This window comes from Zalophus californianus, chromosome 10 (assembly GCF_009762305.2).
Source record: "Zalophus californianus isolate mZalCal1 chromosome 10, mZalCal1.pri.v2, whole genome shotgun sequence".
Classification (NCBI taxonomy): domain Eukaryota; kingdom Metazoa; phylum Chordata; class Mammalia; order Carnivora; family Otariidae; genus Zalophus; species Zalophus californianus.
This window is the reverse complement of record NC_045604.1, coordinates 28,536,628-28,564,508: the sequence shown is the minus strand read 5'-3', so window position 1 is coordinate 28,564,508 and position 27,881 is coordinate 28,536,628. Positions and strand designations below refer to the sequence as shown.

The window sequence follows — 27,881 nt, the reverse complement described above, 5'->3', positions numbered from 1 at the left end:
TTTCTCAGGCAGTGACAGCCCTGGTGAAAAACTTCCCAAAGCACATGGTGTCCTCCATGCAGCAGATTCTGCCTATTGTTTGGAACACCCTAACTGAGAGTGCAGCTTTATATCCTTTTCAGAAAGCTTAAGGGACCTGCTACCACCCATAGTCGGGAATCCAGCATTAGGTCTTACATTCATGTGGTTCCATTTTTTTGAATGAGTTTTTTAAAGTATCTACACTTAGGGTTGGAATGTTATACATTCCCTTGTAGAATATATGTAAAGCAGACTCCAAATTCTGTTTCTTTACTCTTCATCATACTTATGTGAGGACAGAAGTAAATTACACAGAGGAAGTTGAAGATCCTGTGGATTCTGATGGTAGGTAGTTTATGTGATCTTGACAGATATACCACGTAGGGGGGAAAGGGATCTAGGAAAGGAAAAAGACAAAGAAAAACAGTAACATAGAGGTTTCACTCTCTTAAGTGAGTCTTCTAGTTGAGTTTCCTTTCAGTGTATTAGATGTGGGAAAATGGGACATTGAAAATCTTTAATCTGTTCCTCAAAGGCATTTGCATAAATCTCATAAAATAGAATTTCTGAGTTGGAAGAGCTACCTCAAAGGCCATCCCATCCAGTCTACTTCTTTCTGGCAGATGATGATATTTTCATTTCTGTTTTAATATTTTTTAGGTATTTGAAATCAGAAATAGACATGCTGGAAAATATATTCAGTGTTTCTGATTCTTATTACTTGAAAAACCAAAGAATATTTAATATTCTCTAAGTTCCTTTCTTTGACTCCTTAGCTCCCCTCTTCTGTTCCCTTGGGAGTAATAATCAGCAAGTACTTTAAATATTCATTAATTTACCAAGATAATGTAGTTCATTTCCAGCAGACGTGCTTTCCTTTTGCGTTCTTGTCATTAAAATCTTCTCTTGTGTATTTCCTGTAGGTGAAGTCCTGGGCTTTGAAAATCTCGTCTTTAGTATTTTTGAGTTTGTCCATGCTCTCCTAGAAAATAGCAAATTCAAAAGCACTGTTAAGAAAGCCTTGCCTGAGTTGATTTACTATATAATCCTGTACATGCAGATCACTGAGGAGCAGGTAAATGATATTTGGGAGACAGTTACCAGCTTGTTTCGGGAAAGTGCAACTTGAATGTGAAATCTAGGTCAAGTGAACAATTTTTATTTCTAAAAATAGATACTAGAAGAGTAACTTCATGTGAAGTCCTAGGAAGGCTTTGATACCATCTTATTGCCAAAATTTCTGGGTGTTGTGGTTTTATTAATTCCAATATTAGATAATTGGACTCTGAGAATACTTTTACCTCCATAGTACCACTAACCAGAGACCCTGGTATCTAGAAGAACTTACTCCTTTTCTGTAAATACTGACACACAGACGAAAATCATTAGCTTGGTTGGTGGGTCATTAGGCCAGAAAAGAACATTGAAAAAATAAGATAATGTTTCCTCTCTTAAGTAAATACCACAAGAATCAGCATAATTTTCACATTAAATATTCCGTGAGACCTAATATATTCAGAAAGTTGATCTGTCAGAAATAACAGCTGATGAAAGGTAGCAAAGAACTAGTAACCAGCCACATTCTAAAATAGTGTTTACTAGAGAGGAATAACTTTTGCTACTTAACTTGATAAAGGATTTGCTTCTCTACATCAAAAAGAAAAGACTTTGAAGCTAGAGTTCTGTTCCAGATAAAAACAAAAGGTTGAAATCTTCCTGTGTGTGTGGATGGAAAAAGGGAACATATGAACCAGATTGGCAGCCTCACAAAGCCCTAACTTCATCATCCTTTCAGATTAAAGTATGGACAGCCAACCCCCAACAGTTTGTAGAAGACGAGGATGATGATACTTTCTCCTATACGGTTAGGATTGCGGCTCAAGACCTATTGCTTGTAAGTGCGTTCCGTTGATACTTCCACTAAAAAAACCCTAATCACTCAGTTGAGTGTTCCCTCTTCTTTCTAGGCATCTAACCCAAGTTAAGCAGTGTTACTGAGTGACTGCATCTTAGATTTCTTTGAGGATAACAAGAGAGCATCTCAAATGAAGTTTGAGACTCAGGAATTCCAAAGTCATGGGTCCTGGTTTTGGTTTACAAGGAAATATTAGATATAAAAATTGTACAGAGGATAAAGTGTTCTAATGAGTAAGGGTAGTTAAATCAGGAACACTCAGTTTAATCCACTCTTAAGCCAGAATTTGTAGCACAAACCAGATGTTGGCAAACTTTAAAAAAAAAAATTAGATTGCTGAGAGAAGAACATCCAAACATCTGCTGTTTTCTTTGGCTCTGACTAGAGCATAGAATTGTCTCTAGGCTGAAGTTCTGTGAAGAAGCTGCCTCTTGCTGTCTGTTGGGTGGAAGATTTGTTCTCATTATTAGTGAACACTTCTCATTATCCTTCAGTATTTTTTTTTTAAGATTTTATTTATTTATTTATTTATTTATTTATTTGACAGAGACATAGCGAGAGAGAGAACACAAGCAGACAGAATGGGAGAGGGAGAAGCAGGCCTCCCTCTGAGCAGGGAGTCCGATGCGGGGCTCCATCCCAGGACCCTGGGATCGTGACCTGAGCCGAAGGCAGACACTTAATGACTGAGCCACCCAGGTGCCCCTATCCTTCAGTATTTCTAAGGCACCTAGGAAAGATCACATTAAGTTTCAATCTGTAGATTAGCCTTTTATTTCTACAGTCAGCCTCCCAGAGAATAAATAGTCTGGTCCATTGTCATCTGAAGCTGAGTCTATTAGTGCTCACTTATGCTCTGCTCAGTCTAGCCAAAGGGAGCTTTACATTTTGTTAGCTTTCCAATGCCTAGGCACTGCAGAAATAGAAATATTACTCTAATTCCATTAAAGAACCCGAACTAAGAGGAGTTGTATTTTTAATACGCCTAATCGGGGTTTAGCATGTATATGTAAAAGAGTTTGAACCACTGAGTTTGCAGTTAAGTTTTCAGTTTCAATTAAAATGGGTTTAATTCGGGAAGCCTGGGTGGCTCAGTCGTTAAGCGTCTGCCTTAGGCTCAGGTCATGATCCCAGGGTCCTGGGATTGAGTTCCACATCCGCTCCCTGCTCAGCGGGAAACCTGCTTCTCTCTCTCCCACTCCCCCTGCTTGTGTTCCTGCTGTTGCTCTCTCTTTCTGTGTCAAATAAATAAATAAAATCTTTAAAAAAACAAAAAAATAAAGTGGGTTTAATTTGCACAGACAGGTTTACTAGCCCCTCCCCTCTCTCCCTAGGCTGTGGCCACTGATTTCCAGAATGAGAGTGCAGCAGCCCTGGCTGCTGCAGCCACTCGGCATTTACAAGAAGCTGAGCAAACCAAAAACAGCGGTACCGAACACTGGTAAGAATGAGCAGCAGATACTTAAGGACATATTCTGGGCATCAGATCTGAGACAATCAAATCCTTGCTTTGAATCATGTGTTTTAAAGCAATTTTTCCCAACCTTAAAATAATTGGTTAAGATGCTTTTATTTTACCCCTTAATTTTAAAAGCCTTGAAGGGAAGGACTTTTACTTTGTTTTTAATTAGAAAAATCTGTTAATCTAAATGTCATTGTTTTCAGCTCTAGATTTAGATTAGAAGGACAGAAAATGGCCTTTTTGGGTCAGATTGTGCTGGAATGCCCTTTCATGTTTCTCCTTCCCTCAGGTGTTTATCTTTTTGGCAGTGTAGTTTGTTTTACCAGACTATGGTATCACTTTCTCAGGTGGAAGATACACGAGGCATGTATGCTTGCCCTCGGCTCAGTGAAGTCTATCATCACTGACAGTGTGAAGAATGGCAGGATCCATTTTGACATGCATGGGTTCCTGACCAATGTCATCCTTGCAGACCTCAACCTTTCAGGTATGTTTCAGCACAATGCCAGGATTCTGGAAGATCTTTAAACCTGTCATCAACTCAGTTATATTGTTCACTTAGATAGGTAAACCAGGTATTCATGTGTCCTTTGGGTGAAAATTCTTTCCGCACTAGAGCTTGAACTCCTCTGAACCTCTGAAACAGCCTAGGGACCTTGGCTCGGGCTTTACCAGCTAAGAAATATTGCCGCATTCATAATTTTTCCACTCTGTTCACGTTTCCTTCCAAATTACTGCTCACATTTATGTCTGGTTTTGACATTTGAATAGGATGCAAATTTGGTTACTGTACCTTGAGAACTTTGGCTTAAGTTCTGTCATTATTAGGTCCAAAATACCTTCAGGTGGTTTGTGTCAGGCTCATTCTTCCTGTTTGTTTCCTGTCATTTTTCTCAAACTTTATTCTTGGCCAATATCCAAATAATTAAAATGTTCCATTCTCAAGTCCATGTTAGCTGCTTGCCTTTTTAAGGAAAAAAAAAAGTTGGTTCTACTATATTAGACTCGGATTTTTCCAGCAATGCAGAGCAGCAATAGCTAAGAATTACCATCTTTCTATTTGACATCTTCAGCTATGTTGCTTCTGCCCATGCTATGCCTTATTTTCATCCTTAGACCCACCCACTCCCCATTACAAAAGGCCATCTTTGCTTTCTCGTGTACATAAATCATGGCACATTTGGCATTATTTGCTCCATTCACTTGCCTCTCGCTCATAGACTAGCCGTTTGAATAGCCAAAGCCATTTGAAAACATGCTACTCTGACTTTAGGTAATCTGTTAGAGGATATCTTACGAAGTCACTTCCATTCTCTGACTCACAAAATTAAAATGGTTGAACATCCAGAGCTCAGGCCCATTGGAAATATCCTTTTTCACTCTTAGGCTGATGAATGTTTTTTTTCTCATACTAGACTATAAGGTCTCTGAAGGTAGAAATCATGTCTAATACATGTTTGTATCCCACAGTGCCTTGCATGTAATAGGCTTTCATAATTATGTGTTGAATGAAAGTGTTTAAATTTCTTAAACCCATCAATATATTTTTTGTAGAATTTACCCTAGTAAAGAACCTTCAAAAATTCATGCAGACTTGAGAATATTTATAACTGAGACTGGGGCAAAGTTTAATACAGCATTTATTATCCTGTCAATAGCTAAAAGCTTTTCTGCACCAGCCATTCTCAAACTTTGTGGTGTCAAGTCCCCTTTATACTTCTAAAAATTATCAGTGATCAGAGAGTTTTTCTGTGAATTTTGTGTGTCAGTATTTAACATATTAGAAATTAAAATTACGAAGTTTCAGGGCCCCTGGGTGGCTCAGATGGTTAAGCGTCTGACTCTTGATTGTGGCTTAGGTCATGCTCTCAGGGTCGTGAGATTGAGCCCTGAATCGGGCTCTGCACTGGGTGTGGAGCTTGCTTAAATTTCTCTCTCTCCCTCACCCTCTGCCCCCCCCACTAAAATAAATAAATAAATCTGAGAAGTTTCTAAAATATAGGGAATGCAAGCATACATTTCATTAGCTGTCAGAGCCATGGTGTCACACATCAGATCACCTCTGGAAAACTCCACTGTATACTTAAGAAAGAATGAGAATGAAAAAGATGGATCATATTTGGTATCACTATGAAAGTTTTAACTTTGGGACTCCTAGGAGTCCCTGGACCATACTTTGAGTACTGCTATTCTGTATTATATAAATTAGTATGTAATTATCTGACTGGCACAGGTTGTTAGGTTCTGTTCAATAATTCTCATCAACTACATGTTTACAGGTAACTAAGGTAAGCTCTGTGATAAGCTGATTAAGTATAGTCCCTGTCTTCAAGCGGCTTATAATAGGCGGCGGGTAGACATCCTTACACAGGTGGCTAGAATATCCAACAAAATGTGTAAGAATATGTAAGAAAGCTAAAGACTAGCACAGAGATAGTTAGGATTACTTCAGCCTAAGATCAGTTGGATGATGCAAGTAGAGGTGAGTGTCTTGGCTTATATACAAAGCACAGAAATGGCAAGGTAAGATGCAAGTTGCTGGGAGGGGTGTGTGCTTGAGTTTAGAACACATAAAAGGAAATCATTGATAATGCTAAAGTTCCTGATCATACGGGGCCTTGAATCTAATGCTTAACTAAAATGGTCTTTATTTGTTAGACTATGGAATTTATTGACAGGTACTAAATAAAAGAATGACAGCTATAATTTATAATATTTCAGTAGTGGTCCAAGAATAGGAAAAAACTGGCAACAGAGACATTTAGAGGACTAACTAGTAGTGCAGGTAAAGGATAATGAGAGGTAGGGATGGAAATGAGGGAGGTAAGTCTTTTTAGCCTAAGAATATTCAAGATCTGCTCTGCAACGAATAGTGAAAAGCAAAACTGGGAAAATGATTCTGTACCATAGGTTGAACATTTGCTTTTATCTGATAAGATCATCCTTTTTCCTTAATTAAGTTTTATATATTATGTAGTATCCAGTTACTGTGACAAATTGAGGATGGAGGTGGGAAAGGAGGAAGGGCAAGTAACAGAAACTTTTATTGTCCAACCCCTAATTGCTCTCTCTTCCTCCCAGTGTCTCCTTTTCTCTTGGGCCGGGCACTTTGGGCTGCCAGTCGGTTTACTGTTGCTATGTCCCCTGAATTGATACAGCAGTTTCTACAGGCAACAGTTAGTGGTCTTCATGAGACACAACCCCCATCAGTTCGAATTTCTGCCGTGAGAGCCATCTGGGGGTGAGTACACCACCTTAGAGTGATAAGAGCTATTTTAAGAGAAAATTACTCAGAGTAGAACTCCCAAACAGCATTTGGCCAGTGGATTATGTTGCTTGGAAATTTCTGATGAAGCTCTCCTACCAAATGGCAAATGGACGGGAAAAAAACATACCATGAACATGGCTTCTATGCATGGGTTTGGATTTATGGCAGGCTCATCCCCCTGGGCCTCTCATAGTGCCCCATGCCAGAGCAAACTGTGGCCCCGAACCATTGCCTGGCCTCTGTGCCATAGGCTGCAGGCACTGAAGTGGGTTGCACAGTGAAAAGAGAAAACAGAAAAAAAAGAAACAATGTGGCTTCTTTGAGTCCCAGTAGATCTTGTTCCCTTTTGTTCCTCATTCCTTTAAAATTCACTCCAGCTCTGGAGACGTCTAGACCAACTCCCTTTCTTAGGTGAAGAATTGAGGGATAAATAACTTGCATAGGGTTGTAAGTGAAGAATTATAGAAGCATGATTAGAGCCCAGGTCCTTTTGTTGATTGACTTCCCTGTTTTAGAGACTAAATTTGGGATAATGAGGCCTAGAAACACTGCTTATTTTCTCCTAGTTTTACCTCCGTTTTTCACAGCTAACATACTAGTGGCTCAACTAGTCATTTATTTATATTCCTACCAAGATCAGAGGGAGTACTGTTGTTTTAAGAAATATTTTAAAGTCCAAACTTAAAAATCTCAATCGAATCCTAAAAACTACCTAAAATCCTAAAAATACAAAATTCATCTTCTACCTACTGGTGCTCTCTTCTTTTGAAGTAGAGATTGAGATGCTCTGCATTATTATATGTCTTTAGAAAGCATTGAGGGGAAATAGTGCATGCCGGATGGCAGAATAAGATGCCTGTCGCTTGTATCTCTCCCTCAACAACAATAACTTGGCATCTGTTGATGGACAACAGTGCCTTTGTGGGAGCTGTGAGACCCAGAGAGGAGACTGCAACCCCAGTGCTGTCCAAGAACAAGGAGAGCCATTTTGAGAAGTCAGGCCCATACCAGGCAGCTGATGTATCAACCCTAGTCCTGGCTGTAGCCCCAGACACAGCTCCATGCCCTTAAGGGCTTGGATTCTATCACCAGCACCACACATCAAGTACCTGGGAGGATCTTACCCAGCTGTGTGTTGGAGAATAGGAATACAGACCTCAGTCCCAGCTGCAGACCCTGAAGTAGTCCATGAACTGGCTCCACCCCCTCTCAGCTGTGGTCCAGGAACCCCTGGAGAACATGGATTTAGACAATCACCCAATCGCTTCTCGGCTTTTTGGCTAAGATCAAGTAGACAATCACCCAAAGATGAAAGAGCCTTTGTGGAAGTCCGGGAGTCCAGCAGAGAGATTCCAGCATAGCACTGGAGCCAAAGAAATCCAAGACTGGACAGTTTAAAGGGGTGAATCAGAAAAGACTGGAAGAAGTAACCGTTACTTCAAATGTGAAGACCTGCAACACAAGAAAGACTTCAAGGAACATGAAAAATCAAGGAAACGTGACACCACAAAAGGAGCACAATAATTTTCCAGTAACTGAGCCCAAACACGGAGATCTGTGATGTACCTGATAAAGAATCCAAAATAACTGTTTCAAGGAGCTCAGTGAGCTACAAGAAAACACAGAAAACAATTCAATGAAATCAGAAAAACAATACAGAAACATAATGAGAAGTTAAACAAGTAAATAGAAATCATGGGGAAAAGAACCAAGCAGAAATTCTAGAGGTGAAGAATACAATAAATGAAAAAATGCAACAGAGACCATCAAAAGCAGAACAACTCAAGAGGAAGAAAAAAATTTGTGGAAAAGAAGACAGGACCTTTGAAATTATCCACTCAAGGAGGGCAACAAATAAGGAATGAAAAAGAATGTAGAAAACCTATGTGAACTTTAGGATGCCATTAGGAGAAACCGTCTGTGAATTATTGGAGCTCTGGAAGGAGAAGAGAGGTAGAAGGGGGATGAAAGCTTAAATAAATAACGTCTGAGAATGTCCCAAATCTGAAGAGAGATTGTACATCCATGTTCATGAGGCCAGTATTTCACCCCAAAATTTCAAATTCAAAGTGATCTTCTCCAACATACATTATAATAAAACTATCAATTAGTTAAAAAAAATTTGTCTAAAATCAGATGACTTTTAAAGCAGCAAGAGAAAAACATTTCTCTCATGTAAGGAAATCCCTATAAGACTGTCAGCTGACTTTGCAGCAGAAACCCTACAGGCCAGGAGAGAGTGGCATGGTATGTTTAAAGTGCTGAAAGAAAAAACTGTCAACCAAGAATACACAGCAAAGATGTCCTTCAGGAATGAAGGCAAGATACAGTCTCTCAAACAAAGCTGAGGGAATTCCTCACCACTAGGCCTACCTTACAAGAAATGCTGAAAGGAATTCTGAAATGAAATTAATAATATGAAATATACAACACACTGATAAAGATGGGTATATAATCAAATTCAGAATACTCTAATTCTGTAATCTGGCAGTGTGTTAATCACTTACCTCTAAAGGTTAAGGGACAAAAGTATTGAAAATAGCTAGCTAAATAATTTAATGAATATACAATATAAAAAGTTAAATTGTGGTATCAAAAACATAAAAGAGTGGGAATAAAGAGAGCTTTTGTATACAAAGTTATCAGTGTGAAATAAACTGTTATATCTATAAATGTTTTATGTAAGCCTCACAGTAACCACAAAGCAAAAATCTATAATAGACAACAGAATCAGAGCATTCCACTATGGGAAATAATAAACTCACAAAGACAGCAAGAGGGGAAGAAAGGAACAAGGGCGCCTGGGTGGTTCAGTCGTTAAGTGTCTGCCTTCAGCTCAGGTCATGATCAGGGAGTCCTGGGATCAAGCCTCACATCGGGCGCCCTGCTCAGCGGGGAGCCTGCTTCTTCCTCTCCCGCTCCCCCTGCTTGTGTTCCTTCTCTGGCTGTCTCTCTCTCTGTCAGATAAATAAAAAATCTTTTAAAAAAATAGAGAAGACCCAACTTATATGCTGCTTTTAAGAGACTCACTTCAGGATACACATGTTCAAAATGAGGTGATGGAAAAGCTGTTCCATCCAAGTGGAAACCAAAACAGAGCAAGGGTAGCTATATTAGATAAAATAGACTTTCGCTCAAAAGCTGTACAAGAGACAGAAAAAAGGTCATTATGTAATGATAAAGGGGTCAATTCATCAAAAAGGTATAACCTTTGCAAATATGTGTACGTTTGACATTGGAGCACCTAAATATATTAAGCAAATACTAGCATCTGAAGGGAGAAATAGACAATAATACAGTAATTGTAGGGGACTTTTAATAACCCACTTTCAACAATGGATAGATCATCCAAACAGAAATCAATAAGGAAATACTGGATTTGAATTACACTTTTGACTAAATGCACCTACTAGACATATACAGAACGTCCTAACCAACAGCAGCAGAATACACATTCTTCTCAAGCATCCTCCAGGAGAGGTCATGTGTTAGGTCACAAAATAAGTCCTAGCAAACTTAAGACTGAAATCATACCACTCTCTTCTCCAACCACAGTGAAATAACATAGAAATTAGTTACAGGAGGAAAACTGGAAAATTCACAAATACGTGAAAATTAACAAACTCCTAAACAATCAATGGAAAAAGAAATCAAAAGAAAAATAGAAAAATATCTTGAAACAAAAATGGAAACATAACATACCAAAACTTAAGGATGCAGCAAAACCAGTTTTAGGAGAGAAGTTTATAGAGATAAGTCTCTACATTAAGAAAAAAAAAATCTCAAACAACTTTACATCTCAGGAACTAGAAAAAGAAGAACAAATTAAGCCCAAAGTTAATAATAGGAAGATCCAAGCAAAAATAGAGACCAGAAGAACCATAGAAAAGACCAACTAACCTAAGAGCTGTGTTTTTGGAAAACACAAAACCGATAAACTCTAGCTAAGCTAAAAAGAAGTGAGAGAAGACTCAAATATAAAATCAGAAATGAGGGGCACCAGGGTGGCTCATTCGGTTAAGCCTCTGTTTCTTGGTTTCAGCTCAGGTCATGATCTCTGGGTTGTGAGATTGAGACCCTAATCCGGGCTCTGTGCTCAGTGGGGAGTCTGCTTGAGGATTCTCTCTGTCCCCCTCCCTCTGTCCCTCAAGGCCGTTTGCACGTGTGTGCGCCCTCTCTCTCTAAAATAAATCTTGGGCGCCTGGGTGACTCAGTCGTTAAGCGTCTGCCTTTGGCTCAGGTCATGATCTCAGGATCCTGGGATGGATCCCTGCTTTGGGCTCGCTGCTCCACGGGAAGCCTGCTTCTCCCTCTCCCACTCCCCTGCTTGTGTTCCCTCTATCGCTGTGTCTCTATCAAATAAATAAAATCTTAAAAATAAATAAATAAATCTTTTTAAAAAATCAGAAATGAACAAGGAGACATTACAACTGATAACCACAGAAATGCAAAGGATCATAAGAGACTACTATGAACAATTATATGCCAACAAATTGGATAACCTAGAAGAAATGGAGAAATTCCTAGAAACATACAGCCTATCAAGACTGAATTGTGACAAAATAGATAATTTGAACAGACATTCACAAGTAAGGATACTGGATCAGTAGTCAAAAATTTCATAAAAGAAAAGCCCAGGACCAGATGATTTCACTGGTGAACTCTACCAAACATTTAAAGAAGAATTAATACAAATCTTGCTCAGAGTTTTCCAAAAAAACTAAAGAAGAGGGGCGTCTGGGTGGCTCAGTTGTTAAATGCCTGCCTTCGGCTCAGGTCATGATCCCGGGGTCCTGGGATCGAGCCCTGCATCGGGCTCCCTGCTCAGCCAGGAGCCTTCTTCTCAACCTCTCCCACTCCCCCTGCTTGTGTTCCCTCTCTCGCTGTCTCTCTCTCTGTCAAATAAATTAATTAAATCTTTAAAAAAAAAAAAAAACTAAAGAAGAAGGAGCACTTCCAAACATTTAATGAAGTCAGCATACCCTGATACCAAAACCAGACAAAGACAGTAGAAGAAAACTACAGGCCCCGATATCCCTGATGAATATAGATGCAGAAATCCCCAACAAAATAGGAGGAAACCAAATTCAACAGTACATTAAAAGGATCACAACTATGATCAAGTGGCATTTATCCCTGAGATACCAGGATGGTTCAACATATGTAAACCAATAAATGTGATATACCACTTAATAAAATGAAAGATAAAAATGATAGGATTATCTCAGTAGATTCAGTAAAAGCATTGACAAAATTCAGCATCCATTCATGATAAAAACTCTCAACACAGTGAATATAGTAGGGACACACCTTAACACAATAGAGACCAACTATGAGAAACCCACAGCTAACATCATACTGAACAATGAAACTGCAAGTTTTTCCTTTAAGACCAAGAATAAGACAAGAATGTCCAGTCTCACCATTCCTATTCAACATGGTAATAGAAGTTTTAGCTAAAGCAGGAAAGAAAAGGCATCCAAATTAGAAAGGAAGATATAAAATTGTCTCTATTTGCAGTTACAGGATACAAAATACACAAAAATCCTTGTATTTCTAATAATGAACTTTGAGAAAATTTTAAAACAATGTTACTTGTAATTGCATCAAAAACAATAAAATACCGAGAATAAATTTAACCAAGTAGATGAAAGATCTATACACTGAAGAGGCGCCTGGTGGGTTGCTCAGTCGGTTAAGCATCTGACTTCAGCTTGGATCAGGATCTCAGGGTCCTGGGGCTGAGCGGGGAGTCTGCTTATCCCTGTCCTTCTGCCCCTCCCCCCACTCTTGCATGCATGCTCGCTCGCTCTCTCTCAAATAAATAAAAATTTTTTTTTAAATCTGTACGCTGAAAACTATAAGATATTGAGGAAAGAAATTGAAGAAAACACAAATAAGATGGAAAGTTAATTCCATGCTCATGCATTAGAAGTATTAATGTTATTAAAATTTTCACACTCCTGAAAACAATCTACAGACTCATTGCAATTCCTATTAAAACTCCCAGTGGTAGACAGTCTTAAAATTTGTATGGAATCACAAAAGACCTTGAATGGTCAAAGGAATCATGAGAAAGAACAAAACTGGAGGCTTCACACTCCCTGATTACAAACTATATTAAAAAACTATAGTAGTAATCAAAAAGGTATGGTATTGGCATAAAACAGATAAACAGATCGGTGGAACAGAATGTAGAGCCTGGGAATAAACCCACACATATATGGTCAGTTAATGTACAACAAAGGAGCCAAGAGTCTTCAATGGGGAAAGAACAGTCTCTTCAATGAATGGTGTTGGGAAAACTGGTTAGCCATGTGCAAAAGAGTGCAACTGAACCTTAATCTTATACCATACACCAAAGTCAACTCAGAATGGATTAAAAATTCGAACACAAGACCTAAAACCATGAAACTCCTGGAAGAAAACATAGAAGTTAAGATCCTTGGTATTGGTTTTGGCAGTGGTTTTTTGAGTTTGACACCAAGAACTAAGGCAACAAAAGCAAAAATAAATAAGTGGGACTACATCAAGCTGAAAAGCTTGAGCATAGCAAAGGAAGCCATCAAGAAAACGAAAAGGCAACCTACAAAATAGGAGAAAATGTAAATCATATATCGAATAGGGGATTAATATTCTAAATATATTTTTAAAAACTCAATAGCAAATAAAACAGTCTGGTTAAAAAATGGCACAGAAACTGAATATACACTTTTCCAAAGAAGACCTATAAGTGGCCAACAGGTAAATGAAAATGTACTCAACATCTCTAAATATCAGGGAAATGCAAATCAAAACCACAATGAGATAACAACTCACACATGTTAGAATGACTGTCATCCAAAACAGCAAGTGTATTTTGTTATCCAAAATAACAAGTGTAGGGGCGCCTGGGTGGCTCAGTCGTTAAGCGTCTGCCTCCGGCTCAGGTCATGATCCCGGGTCCTGGGATTGAGCCCCGCATCGGGCTCCCTGCTCAGCAGGAAGCCTGCCTCTCCCTCTCCCACTCCCTCGCTGTGTCTCTCTCTGTCAGATAAATAAATAAAATCTTTTTTTTTTTTTTTTTTTTTTTTTTTTTTTTTTTTTTTTTTTAAAGATTTTATTTATTTATTTGACAGACAGAGTCACAGCGAGAGAGGGAACACAAGCAGGGGGAGTGGGAGAGGGAGAAGCAGGCTTCCCGCGGAGCAGGGAGCCCGATGCGGGGCTCGATCCCAGGACCCTGGGACCATGACCCGAGCCGAAGGCAGACGCTCAACGACTGAGCCACCCAGGCGCCCGTAAATAAATAAAATCTTTAAACAAAAAACAAAATAACAAGTGTTGAGGATGTGGAGAAAAGGGAACCCTTGTGCAGTGTTGGTGGTGGGAATGTATATTGATTGGTAAAGCAGTATATGAAAAACAGTATGGAGTTTCCTCAAAAATTTAAAATAGAACTACCATTTCATTTAACAATCCCACTTTTGGGTAAATATCCAAAGGACATGAAAACAGGATCTAGAAGAGATCACAGTGCCATGTTCATTGCTTGGTATTTACAATAGCCAACAACATATGGGAACAACCTAAGTGTGTGTCAGCAGATGAAGGGATAAAGATGTGATAAAGAAGGGATAAAGATACATATGCAATGGAATATTATTTAGCTGTGAGAAAGAAGGAACTGCCATTTGCAGCAACAGGAATGGATCTTGAAGGCATCATGCTAAGTGAAAAAGGCCACACAGAAAGACAAATATTGCATGGTATCATTTATATCTAGAATCTAAAAATAAAATCATTTTCATTTAGAAAGAGCAGTGGGGCGCCTGGGTGGCTCTGTCCCACTTGTGTGTCTGACTCTTGATTTCGGTTTGGGTCATGATCTCAGGGTCTTGGGATCGAGCTCTGTTATGGACTCTGGGCTTAGTGCTGAGTCTGCATGTCCCTCTCCCTCTGCTTCTCCCACTGCTTGGGCTCATTCTCTCTCTCTCTCTCTCTCTCTCTCTCTCCCCCTCTCTAATAAAATCTTAAAAAAAAACAGAAAGTGATTGCTGGAGGGTGGGGGTATAGGGAGAGGTTGATAAAAGGGTACACACTCTCCTCTATAAGATGAACAAAATCAGAAGATCTAATATAAAACTGATTAAGTTGATAACACTGTATTGTATAATTGAAGTTTGTTAGAGAATAGAACCTAAATTTTCTCACACACACAAAAATTACATGATGTATTGGATGTGGTAACAAATGAGATGGGGAGCTTTCACAGTGTGTGTGTGTATATCAGATCACAGCAATGTATACTTTAAATATCTTACAGTGGTATATGTAATTATACCTCAATAAAGCTGAAAAAATTTAAGTTAAAAATTTTAAGTTGAGGGGCGCCTGGGTGGCTCAGTCGTTAAGCGTCTGCCTTCAGCTCAGGTCATGATCCCAGGGTCCTGGAATCGAGCCCCGCATCGGGCTCCCCGCTCCGCGGGAAGCCTGCTTCTCCCTCTCCCACTCCCCCTGCTTGTGTTCCCTCTCTCGCTGTGTCTCTCACTGTAAGATAAATAAAATCTTTAAAAAAAATTTTTTTAAGTTGATTTGTTCATAAATTCATATTTTATAATCAGAAAAATGTGAAGAAAACTTAAAAAAGAATAATGGTAAGTCTCTGACTACATGGGCAGTGATTTATTGAAAGGTGAAGCAAACCTCTGGAAAGGTGACCAAAGCTTTGCACACCAGGGAAATGGACATTCATACATGTTTATAAAATTTTTTAAAAAGTTTAACCTAAAAAAAAAATTTATATAATGTATCAAAGGCTGGATCCCTTGACCACATCTGTGGATCCCAGGTTAGAAACTGTCTGTGAAGGGATCCTAGCTATTCTTTTCTTCACAGCCAGGATTCTCCAGTTGATCATTTCCCTATTCAGTTTCCCAACCAGTTACGATCTGACTTATGTCCTTATCACATTACTGAAACTGTTCTTTCTGATGTCACTAGCAACCTTTTAATGACCATCACACCACCTTTGCTTTTCTTTTGTCCTGGTTTTAATTTATTCTTCCATGTCATAATTTATGTATCATTGCAAACTGTCCGAAATCATTTTAAGTATCTGAAAATAAAGACATCCACTACTGAGCTTACCGTTGACTGCCTCCAAGCCTGCCCTACCTGTATTCTCTGTTTTAGTAGAAGAAATCGGTACTTTTTTTTTTTTTTTTAAAGAAATTGGTACCTTTAGATCTTATGCTTAAAGAGATTTTGTATCCCCTGTTTTAGTAAAAATGGAGATCCCAGATCTCTGCCTTTTAGGTCTTGGTTCGTTAGCCTTTCATCTCTTCTCTCCTACTACTACTAGCCTAGCTTGTATTCTCAACTTCTTGTAGCCTGAATTGCTGCTATAGCTTCCTAATTGATGTCTCGGCTCCAGCCTCCACTACAGCAATCTGTAGTATTTTAGCTGTCTAACTGTTCTTTCTAAAATAGAAACCTGAGGGGTGCCTGGGTGGCTCAGATGGTGGAGCATCTGCCTTCGGCTCAGGTCATGAATCCAGGGTCCTAGGATCGAGCCCCACATCGGGCTCCTGGCTCGGCGGGGAGCCTGCTTCTCCCTCTCCCTCTGCCTCCCCCTCCCTGCTCATGCTTTCTCTCTCTCTCTGTATCTCTGTGTCTCAAATGAATAAATAAAATCTTTAAATAACATAAAATAAAATAAATAAAATAGAAACCTGATAGTTTTGCTCCTGTAAGTGAAATTCTCCTGGTTCCAGTTGTGCTCTTCAAATTGTGGTACAGGTACCCCAGAACAAAGTCCTAGTATGCCGGCTGATCCGTGAAACCACAGGATAAATCTGTAGCATCTTCCTGGGGCTTCAGTTTTTCTTGAAGACTTTTGGGGAGGGCAAAGAAGGTATTGGAAATAATTTGTAAAAAAAAAAGTTTGAGATACACTGGCTTCCAAAATAAAGTCTAGCCTTCCTTAGTGTGGCATACAAGATCCCATATGATCTAAGCAGATAATTTGATCTCCACGATCTACCAGACTGTATAGTTTCAAGTTCCTCAGAAGAGCAAAGTAACTATAAATCCTTGGAGTGGAGAAGCAAGAGGAGGAGGTAGGGCACAACTGAGTACCAGTAGAGAGATGGATGCAAAACCTGGTCTGGGAGTTGAGAGCTGACCAAGGCCAGATGATAGATCAGCTCTCAAGGAAAGTTAGATACAGAGCAAGGTAAAATTGAAAATCAAGATGTTACGGATCAAAAAACAAAAAGTCTGGGGCTCCTGGGTGGCTCAGCTGGTTAAGTGTGCGACTCGTGATTTCGGCTCAGGTCATGATCTCATGGGTTGTGGGACCTGCTTGTCCCTCTCGCTCTGCTCCTTCCTCCGCTCGCCTACTCTCTCTGTCTCAAATAAGTAAATAAATATTTTTTTAAAAGTCTTTGGACAAATCTGAGAGATCAAAGTCCACAGTTTCACTGTTCATTATGGACCTTTGAACCCAGCATCTGACACAAGTAACATGGTTATAAGCCACTTAAAAAAAATTTAGGAAAAAACATTTATTGAGTACCTGGGGAGGGCCTTGTTTCTGTACTAGGTTCTTTTAACATAGAGAAACAGTGTTTTTATTGCCTTCTATTGCCATTCTGAAGATAAATGAAAGTAAAGACTTAAAACAGTATGTCTTTAATAATTATATTCCATTGGACATGGTAAACAGCACTCAGTACATATTGATTGAATAAGAGGTGAATAAGTTAAAACTATGTATAGAAAACTTTAAACCCCACAAATAGTATACGAATTTTAGTACACAATTTTCTATTGTACACAGATATTATACAAGTTTATTATTGCATAGAATGTCTATACAAATTGACCTCATTTTAGGATGCAAAATACTCCAAAAAGTACAAAATTTTTATAGCATGAAAGTTAAATAATCTCCTACTAAATAACAGTTGTGTTAGAAAAGATGTTAAAAAACTAACTGTTGGGGGGGTGCCTGGGTGGCTCAATCGTTAAGCGTCTGCCTTTGGCTCAGGTCATGATCCCAGGGTCCTGGGATCGAGCCCTGCATCGGGCTCCTTGCTCCGCAGGAAGCCTGCTCCTCCCTCTCCCACTCCTCCTGTTTGTGTTCCCTCTCTCGCTGTGTCTCTCTCTGTCAAATAAATAAAATCTTAAAAAAAAAAAAAACTATTGGGATACCTGAGTGGCTCAGTCGTTAAGCATCTGCCTTCTGCTCAGGTCATGATCCCAGGGTCCTGGGATGGAGCCCCACGGCAGGCCCTCCCCTTGGTAGGGCACCTGCTTCTCCCTTTCCCTCTGCCTGCTTGTGCTTTCTCTCTGTCAGATAAATAAATAAAATCTTTAAAAAAAAAAATCAGATACTGTGAACTAAGCCACCCAAGTGCCCCCAAATATTTATGGGGTTTTTGGTTTTTTGTTGTTTTTTTTTTAAAGATTATTTGTCAGAGAGAGAGAGCACAGGCAGAGGAAGAAGCAGGCTCCCCGCTGAGCCACCCAGGCGCCCCTGACTTCTTCTTTTTTTTTTTTTAATTGAAGAGAGAGCACGAGTAGGAAGGGCAGAGGATTAGAGAATCCGAAGCACACTCCATGCTGAGCCCGGAGCCCAATGCAGGGCTCGAGCTCACGACTGTGAGATCACTACCTGAGCTGAAACCAGGAGTCAGAGACGCTCAACCGACTCAGCCACTCAGAGCCTCCCCCACAATCCTGTTTTTGTTTTGTTTAGGTTTTTTTTAAGATTTATTTAAGGCATCTGACTCTTGATTTTGGCTCAGGTCATGATCTCAGGGTGATGGGATCGAGCCCCTCATTGGGATCTGTGCTCGGGAGTCTACCCTCCCTCTCCCTCTGCTCCTCCCCCCACTCTCTCTCTCAAATAAATTTTAAAAATCTTAAAAATAAAACCACTGTAACTATTTGAAAAATAAGAGGAATATATAAAAATCTGAAGGATGTGATTAAAGCAGTAATCTGAGGAATTATAAAGCATTTAATTAACATCTTAATAATTTGAATATAATGATACGACAGAGTGGGAGAGGGATGAAAGTTTAAAATAGCAAAAAACCAAAGCAGAAATAAATTAGCATAGAGATGGTGGTGCTGATGTTTACAAAATATGCCCCAGAAAGATGTAAAAACTAACTCTACAAGTAGCTTCATAAAGCTACACATATGGGGTGCCTGGGTGGCTCATTCATTAAGTGTTTGCCTTCGGCTTGGGCTCCCTGCTGCTCGGGAAGCCTGCCTCTCCGTCTCCCAGTTCCCCTGCTTGTTTTCCCTCTCTTGCTGTATCTCTCTGTAAAATAAATAAATAAAATCTTTAAAAAAAATAAAGCTACACATACAAATGCTGTAATCTGTGATAGCGAATAGAAGAACCAGGAATTAAGAGATCCACTTGAGAGTAATGCTTCTCTCTCTCTCTCTCTCTCTCTCTCTCTCTCTCTCTCTCTCTCTCTCTCTCTAGTTATTGTGACCAACTAAAAGTCTCAGAGAGTACCCACGTACTTCAGCCCTTCCTCCCCAGTATCCTGGATGGCTTAATTCACCTAGCAGCCCAGTTCAGCTCAGAGGTCCTCAACCTGGTGATGGAGACCCTGTGCATCGTTTGTACAGTAGACCCAGAGTTCACAGCAAGCATGGAAAGCAAAATCTGCCCCTTCACCATCGCCATTTTCCTGAAGTACAGTAATGGTATGCACCAGGACTGTGTGTGGATGAGGGACTCCAAAGGGAAGGTGGTGGCTGGTGAATTTAGGTGAAACTTTTCCCTGGGTCTGTTGATCTTAAGCATCATAAGCAAAGAATAGCTTTCACTCAGCAAAGAGGAGAGCCATACCGGAGCTACAGGAACACCAAAAAGTAGAGTAGCTATTCCTGTCACTTTGTCCTGTAGTCAGAACTGGGGAAGAAGACGACGAGTAAAGGGTTAGCAGGCAAGAGGTACAATTCAGAACTTTAATAGTCAAGTAGGAAATTGAGCAATTACATCAAAATCTTCCTAAAAGAAGAGGCTTACAGCTATAATGTGGAAAGATACTGAAGAAAGACACATGTGAAGGGTTACGAACAGTGGGGTTCATCACATGGCTTTTGTAGTAGCAAAAATTTAGAAGTAATAAAAAATTAATTACATTTATTATATCCATAAAGTGGAATACCATGCATCCTCTAAAAATCAAACTTGAAAGGAATAGTTAAAGCCATGGAAAAGTACGCACATTATAAGAAGAGAATAGAGGGTTTTCCACATATTCCACTGCATAGAATATAATTCCAAGTTTGTGGTTTGTTTTAGACAAGAACTAAGTCATAGATATGTATTTAAAAAAAATACCAGAAGAAAATATATCAAAATGTTAAGGGTATGTCTCTCTAGGTAGTGGAATTCCAGGTGTTTTCTTTCCTTGAATACTTTCCTACGTTTTAAGTTTTTCATTAGTGAGTATGCATTATAACAACACTTTACTTGTGTAATGCTTCATTACCAGAGAAAATATTGAGGATATTTGTTTTTATAGAGGGAGTGCCAATATTGAAATACAGGATATGTAGAGGTAGGAGTTATATAATATGACATCTACTAAACATTTTATTTGATTTGCTTTTTCACTTAAAATGTGTCCTGAAGGGACACCTGGGTGGCTCAGTCAGTTAAGCATCTGCCTTCAGCTCAGGTCATGATCCCAGGGTTCTGGGATCGAGTCCTGCATTGGTGGGGGGGAGGGTCCTTGCTCAGCGGGGAGTCTGCTTCTTCCTCTGCCTTTCGCTCCCCCTGCTTGTGCGCTCTCTCTCTCTGACAAAATAAACAAAATCTTCAAAAAAAAAAAAAAATGTCCTGAAGAGGTTCCACATTGCACTCTTAGATCTCTCATTCTTTTCAGCCACCACATAATATTCCATAAAATGGCTGTGTCATAATTTGCCTGTTCTGTTAATGCACGTCTAGGTTGTTAGCAATTTTTTTGCAAAGTAATGCCGCAGTGATCTTTTAACATGTATCTTAGTACACTGCACACTTTCTATTTTTTCCTGCTAGATACAGGAAGAAATACTTCTTAAATAGGTGAAGTAGGTCAAGCCAAAGTTTCATTTCTTCACAAGGCTCTGCCTTGTGAGGGTTTTGCCTTTCGCCTTGGAAATGCTTTGGGAGCTCTTTTTCCTCTCATGACTAACCCCTGGGAGATGTGTATAGTTCCTCTCCAACATGGGAGAACCTGGCAATGAGTGTTGTGGCAATCTTTGAAACTTTCATGGTCTTCTTAACAGAGTGTCAGTGGGGATTTTTTTTTCCTTAAGCATTTGGTTTCATAATCCAGGTTTCATAAGAATAAAAGTCATTAAAGATTTGCCCCAGAAAAAGAGCCAAGTTTCATTTTAGGAGTAGCTATTACTGGCCAGTCTCTGACTTAATGAAACCATGCATACTCTGGCTCTTGCAGATTTAGCATCTCTCCTGTTTCAGGTTATTCATACGGCCTCACTAGTTCCCAGGTATGTGATGTGTAAGCAAAGCAGAAGTTGTTAACTTAGGTGAGGGCCGAACAGCAGGTGTCATTAAGCCAGAAGCACATGCACACCATTGGGTGGGGGGATTCTGTGTTGCCTTATCCACTTCAGATCCTGTCGTCGCCTCGCTGGCCCAGGATATCTTCAAGGAGCTGTCCCAGATTGAAGCCTGTCAGGGCCCAATGCAGATGAGGCTGATTCCCACTCTAGTGAGCATAATGCAGGCCCCAGCAGACAAGATCCCTGCAGGACTGTGTGCGGTAAGTGGCTACAGGGCACTGGTGTGGGCGGAGGTATAAGAAAAAGAGCGTGCACATGCTCTGCACGTCACCTGTAGATCGCACCTAGCTGACAGGAAACCAGTGGCCTTAGAGATTCATAGGGTGATTTTCCTGGGCTACTGTGCCCACAGGACAGTGGGTGATTCTTGAGGCTTTAAGAAAATGGCTCTTGTTGTTTCCGAATTGTCCTCATTGAAATATTGAACAGTGCTGTTATTACACAGTGCCACTGACTATGTCACCAGACTGTCCACTCCACCGCCGTATACTGCCTTCTCCCCTACCTGAGCAAGCAGTGAGCTATCAGGAGGAGGCTGAGAGCACTGTCTACTATCGAATTAATTCCTTTCCTTCAGAAACTTCATTAATAAAAATTAATGAGCTTTCTTTGGGTTGCTGTGTTGTATCCGTGCAATAAGGATCTTGGTTGTTGGGCACCCCCGGCCCCCACCCTAGGGGCGGTTCTGATTCTCTTGTTTCCCTCTTCTCTCCTTCAGACGGCCATTGATATCCTGACCACAGTAGTACGGAATACAAAGCCTCCCCTTTCCCAGCTACTCATCTGCCAAGCTTTCCCAGCCGTGGCACAATGCACCCTTCACACAGATGACAACGCCACCATGCAGGTATCTGAGCTGTGGTGACTAGAAGAGGGACAATAGCTCCCCGGCCGTGGGCATATAGTAGCCTGAGAAAGCTGACACAGTCGCATGCTTTTGAGATACAGGTCTCTCAAATCCATATTTAACCAAGGGACCCAGGAAAGGTCTGGACTGCAGAAGCCAAGCATTCTCTGCTTTGGGATATGTTGTAATCTTACATATATAAGATTATGTAAGGATGCCAGACATCCTACCCATCTGTATCTGGGTATGGCTATTGTGGACGAGATTACAGACATTTAGACTCGAAGCTATAAGAAAGTCTTTTCTGACTTAATATTAAGTCAGCAAAGTAATAGGCCTTTGGAAACCTCTAAGCAGACAGTGGTTCATATAAGTTTGTCTTTATTCCCATAAAGACCTGTAATGTCCGTAATCATTGCTTATATCTGAAACATGTTTTTCCAGTACCAGAGGTAGATATTTATGGCTAAAACTTAGTTTACTTGGCCATTATCCCTTGTGATCGGAAATATGCATTTTTGAGATAGCTGATTAGGTAAAGCAAGGACTGTATAGTGCAGGCTATATCTGTACCAGTAAATGCCTGACTCCAGTAGTATGTGCCCACCACAAACCCTGTAGGCTCATTACTCTTATGAGGCACAGGCCTCTAAGAAGAACATTTGCCTGTACAGACTGAGGGCCTCCTGACACCTGTCCCCCCTGTTGCTAATCTCATTTGCCACCTTTGTCTCCCCAGAATGGTGGAGAGTGCTTGCGGGCTTACGTGTCAGTGACGCTGGAGCAGGTGGCCCAGTGGCACGACGAGCAGGGCCACAATGGGCTGTGGTACGTGATGCAGGTGGTGAGCCAGCTCCTGGACCCCCGTACCTCCGAATTCACGGCGGCCTTCGTGGGTCGCCTCGTCTCCACCCTCATCTCCAAGGCAGGGCGGGAGCTCGGGGAGAACCTGGACCAGATTCTTCGTGCCATCCTCAGTAAGATGCAGCAGGCAGAAACGCTCAGTGTCATGCAGGTAAGGGGGCAGTGGGGAGCAGGGCTTTCCTGGCCTCCGGGTGGTAGAGATAGAAATGGGTATACAGGCCCTGAGGTGTTTTACTTTGTCTTACTGTCCTTGCAGAACAGTTACGTAAAATCTGTGTATTCTGGCCCAAGAAATACTGACAAGGAAATCTCCGTGTTCTCTATTTCTTGACTGGCCAGCCCCATTCCCTCTCATCTCCAAGTCTCTGAAATTGGTTTCCCTGAAGTAGATGTCCTTCTTGTTACCTCCTAGTCTCTGATCATGGTGTTCGCTCATCTGGTGCACACTCAGCTGGAACCCCTCTTGGAGTTCCTGTGCAGCCTCCCGGGACCTACTGGCAAACCTGCCCTGGAGTTTGTAATGGCTGAGTGGACAAGCCGACAGCATCTGTTCTATGGACAATATGAGGGCAAAGTCAGGTAGAGCCCATCTTTCTTCTGTGGGCATTCTGCCCTCTCCTTGCATTTCTTCTTTCCCTGACTTGCTTCATTGGTTTTTGTTCAACATGTCAGACTGCCCCTTGTATTCCCTTTTCCCTCTATTTCTCTATTGTTAATCGGTGTCTTTGAATAGCTGCCACCTTGAAATTTCCAAAACACAGTCGACACAAGTACACCATGTTTTTTTTCCCCTCTCTGCTGGCTAGAGATCCCCCTCTGCCACAGACTTCACCCAGCCAAGTACTGCTAGTGGCTTATTCTCCTTTATAAACCCAAGCCTTCTAACCCTGGCTTTGCTAACTTCCTGTCCTAGACTTGCTTCCCACTGGTTCTCATCATCCTGTTGCACCTTCCAGTGTGGCCAGCCGTTGTGATCCTTGCCCACCCTAGCTTTGTTCAAGAAGTTCAGAAGTTCTCATTAGCCCATCCTCATGAACACTAAATCCCATTTTCAGCTAGGTTCTCTTATCTCTCCTAATTTGTGAACAGAATTTTCACCAACCAAGAGAAGAGTCTTAGGACATAATTGCTTGTCTCCTTGGAGTGAACTCTAGATGGGTTGCTGATTGACCCTTTTTGGCTCTTCCTTGCTAGCTCTGTGGCACTGTGTAAACTGCTCCAGCATGGCATCAATGCAGATGACAAACGGCTACAGGATATCCGCGTGAAGGGAGAGGAGATCTACAGCATGGATGAGGGCATCCGCACCCGCTCTAAGTCAGCCAAAAGTGGGTGATGCTGCTGCCCCTCCAGTCTCCTCCTTAGGGGCTAAGTGGGGTGGAAGGCAGGGATGTACTGTGATCTAGATTTTTAAAATATAATTGTTAGTGATGGCTTTGATAAAAAGAAACAGAAAGCTATAGGTAAACAAAGGATCAGAACATATGGTTCTTTCTTGTTGCTGAAAATTGGCAAAAACAATCTCAGGGACCCCAACTTCCAGCTTCATTCGGGGGCTCTGATACCCATATCAGCTGTCTTTGTTATCAGATTGCTTTTGGCCTGTGATGTCAGTGATTTGTAGGCAGCGAGTACAAAGCTGCCCTCTTCAGCTGTAGGTTTATAATCCCTATGCTGTTTCTCAGACTGCAAGTCATGGGGACTGGAGTATTGCACTCTGTTCAGTTACTTGGTGTCCAAGCTTTGTTACCAGCAAAACCCTATCTCTAATTCCTGAACTCTCTTATCTGTCCTAACTTCTGAGCTCTTAGAACACCAAGCAGAATGAAGTTATTTAATTTTCAATCGTTCTGTGGCAAGTGGATACGGTCTGGGATGGTGGAAAGCTCGAGGGATGGTGAACTGTGTCTGGTGAGCACTGCCAGAAGTGAGCCCACTGACAGTCTGCCTAGAAGCCTTTCCTTTCCTTTCCAGACCCTGAGCGCTGGACAAACATTCCTTTGCTGGTCAAGATCCTGAAGCTGATCATCAATGAGCTCTCCAACGTCATGGAGGCCAATGCCGCACGCCAGGCCACTCCTGCAGAGTGGGGTCAAGGTGCACGAGGCTCTTACTCCCAGCAGACTTTTAGCCTGGCAGATCAAGTTACAAATGTTCAAATTGACCAGTTTCGGTTATTGAATCACGGGGGTTTTTTTTAATGTTTATTGCCTGCCTGTCACGTGGCTAGCATGGCCACACACGTTAAGAGCTGCTCTTCTGGTCTGCCTTGTGAACTCTCTTCAGAGGCTGGGGTAGGAGGCAGCCGGGAGGCAACCTTTCTGTTTGGTTTTTCTCAGGAGTTTCCGCCTTTTACCTACCCGCCAGAACACCCTCGGTTCTTCCACTTAAACATTCTGGGAGGGCTTGGCCACAGGCCACATTGCAGAAACCCTTGGGACCCTTCTGTTCTGGCCTGTGTGCATTTGGGAAGGGAAAACGTGTGAGCGTGCTCCAGCCGCTTTTCATCTCCAAGTAGATGACTCCAACGATATGTGGGAGGACCAGGGGGAGGACGAAGAAGAGGAGGAGGACGGTTTAGCTGGCCAGCTCCTATCTGACATTCTCGCTACAAGTAAATACGGTAAGCCGTTGGAGACGGGGGCAGACTTGCCAAATAGCTTTTCTGTGCACAGGTACCAACAGTGGGGTGCCAAAGAAAGGGGAGGGGTGGGCCCACAAGGAACGTTCCTTGGGCTTTTTTAGCCCTTCTACCCCAGCCGTGTGGTGACGCCTCCCTGCTTGGGGCGCAAGCAGGAGCCTCTGCCCTGAACCCTCTCTATGTTGGCTGTGTCTAACAGAGGAGGATTACTACGAGGATGATGAGGAAGATGACCCTGATGCCCTAAAGGATCCTCTCTATCAGATTGATCTGCAGGTGAGAATGTCCAGAGAAGATAGATCTCTTGCAAGTGACAACATCTTAAGCCACGGAAACAGGAATATGGCCTCAAACCCATTCATAGTTCATCCTGGGAGCTTCAGGGCAGAGAGTTCCTGTCTTGCTGAGTAGTCAGGGGCTCTGGGTGGTCTGGGCCTTTGCACCTTAGTGTTAAACCTGCAGTCCCAATTTCTTGCAACCCGGCCAGCTTGTGAAGGTCCTTGGGTGGAATATGAGATCTGTTGGGAAAATTTTGTTTCCTTATGGAATTTAGTCTCTGGGTTGAACCTGAACTAGATCCAAGAATGTAGAAAGCCACCGTTCAGGGTGTTGGCATTTGTCTAAAAGCCAATGCTTCCTGTACCACTTGGGGTTCTTGCCCTGCTACAGGTGGTGAGCCTGGGAACCTTCAGTAATGCCATTCTTTTTCTTCCCTCCAGGCATATCTCACGGACTTCCTCTGCCAGTTCGCTCAGCAGCCCTGCTACATAATGTTCTCAGGCCACCTTAATGACAACGAGAGGCGGGTTCTGCAGACCATTGGCATCTAAAAAACGGACACTTTCCACATCTGCTCCTCCTGGCCCAGCCACAGACCATTTTTCAGCCCTAAACTGGCCTCGAGATGTACTTTCTTTTCAACCTAGAGTGGCCTCCTGACTCTCGGCCTTTGGCCTTTGCAGAGTGACAATTCAGACCAAGCTCACCAGTGCTGTCACTTAGGAATACTGGAACAAAGGACATTTCTCAAAGACCCCCTGAAGAGACTCCATCTCTAGAACCTTTTTCTCCCCAACTGTGTCACCTCTGTTCCTAGAGTCCTCTGCTGGCCACTCCAGAAACATATTGCCCAGAAGGATTATGTGTTCATGGATTATTTTGCCCCACCTCAGGAGCACAGGAAGTCATGACCATTTATATTCTAAAACAGACCTGTTTACTTTCATAGGACATCTGATGTGTTCAGATAGGAATAACCTTGAGAGATGATTCTGCTTTCTGCCCTCCACCACAGATGCTCTGGGTTCTCCATAGGAACGAGAGAGAGCAGCTACATTCTGAGCCCTCTCCAGTGACCTCTCCTTGTCTCCCTCCTATAACACTAAGGCTCCCCTGTCAAAGGAAGTCATCTTGTTTTTGCCTCATTGCATGACACAGCCCCTCCCCCTAAGCTATCCCTGTGTATACATGCACACACACAAAATAAGCCAGACAGATGGCACGTTGGTTTTCCTTTTTTAGGGGAAAAAAAAAAAAGTGGGAAAACCATTTTTTTAGAAGTCCTCCTGACCCAACCATATTTAATATTCCTCTCCCACACATCACCACCCAGTCTGATATTCAAAGGTTACCCCATCTCCCTCAGAAATCCTCTAAAGTGGTTAAGTTGTAGCCCTCAAATTTGCAATGTGTATTTTTCTAGGAGAGTAAAGTAATCTTTACAAATGAATTTAGTCCACATGGTATAAGGTGTACCAGCACATCTGCCTTCTGTTCCTTTTAGAAGGAAAATAAGGGGAAAAAGATTAGGCAGAGCCATGTAGACACCCTAGTGTGTTTTAGCTAAGCTAGCTCAAAATGAATCTTAGAGAGTTATTATCGTCCAAACAAGTATTTTTAAGGGCGGTCCCTTATTTGGGAATTTCAATCTGTTGTGGGTGAATGAGGATAATAAATCAAGGGGAGGAAGGCAAAGCCCAGCATTCCCTTTTTTGATAGTGCCCACACCTGGTGCCTCAGTTTTAGCAGCTACAGAAGATTTCTTGAGGTTGATGGTCTTGCAGACAAGAAATAGAATATAAAGTGAATTTAAGTCTCTGTTCTTTTTTTTTTAAGATTTTATTTATTTGACAGAGACAAAGCGAGAGAGGAAACACAAGCAGGGGGAGTAGGAGAGGGAGAAGCAGGCTTCCTGCGGAGCAGGGAGCCCGATGTGGGGCTCGATCCCAGGACTCTGGGATCATGACCTGAGCCGAAGGCAGACGCTTAACGACT

At 41.5% G+C, this 27,881-nt stretch overlaps 1 protein-coding gene and 1 non-coding gene across 2 annotated transcripts in view; both read left to right on the top strand.

The window, feature by feature from the left end:
* The window catches only part of IPO9 (importin 9), a 56,988-nt gene extending 29,587 nt beyond the window's left edge, over positions 1-27,401 (top strand). Inside the window, exons 8-24 of the mRNA XM_027611162.1 lie at positions 9-109; positions 308-366; positions 945-1,096; positions 1,817-1,915; positions 3,271-3,377; positions 3,746-3,885; positions 6,480-6,639; positions 19,154-19,380; positions 21,307-21,455; positions 21,974-22,102; positions 22,842-23,117; positions 23,379-23,545; positions 24,161-24,294; positions 24,941-25,063; positions 25,485-25,589; positions 25,807-25,883; positions 26,327-27,401. Coding sequence (XP_027466963.1) covers positions 9-109; positions 308-366; positions 945-1,096; positions 1,817-1,915; positions 3,271-3,377; positions 3,746-3,885; positions 6,480-6,639; positions 19,154-19,380; positions 21,307-21,455; positions 21,974-22,102; positions 22,842-23,117; positions 23,379-23,545; positions 24,161-24,294; positions 24,941-25,063; positions 25,485-25,589; positions 25,807-25,883; positions 26,327-26,437 — 2,316 coding nt within the window. The 3' untranslated portion in view covers positions 26,438-27,401. The remainder of the gene's footprint in view (positions 1-8; positions 110-307; positions 367-944; positions 1,097-1,816; positions 1,916-3,270; positions 3,378-3,745; positions 3,886-6,479; positions 6,640-19,153; positions 19,381-21,306; positions 21,456-21,973; positions 22,103-22,841; positions 23,118-23,378; positions 23,546-24,160; positions 24,295-24,940; positions 25,064-25,484; positions 25,590-25,806; positions 25,884-26,326) is intronic.
* Positions 6,812-6,946, top strand: LOC113933781. The gene has a single exon (XR_003523488.1). It is a non-coding gene; the product is annotated as a small nucleolar RNA SNORA42/SNORA80 family (small nucleolar RNA).
* Positions 27,402-27,881: the final 480 nt, after the last annotated feature.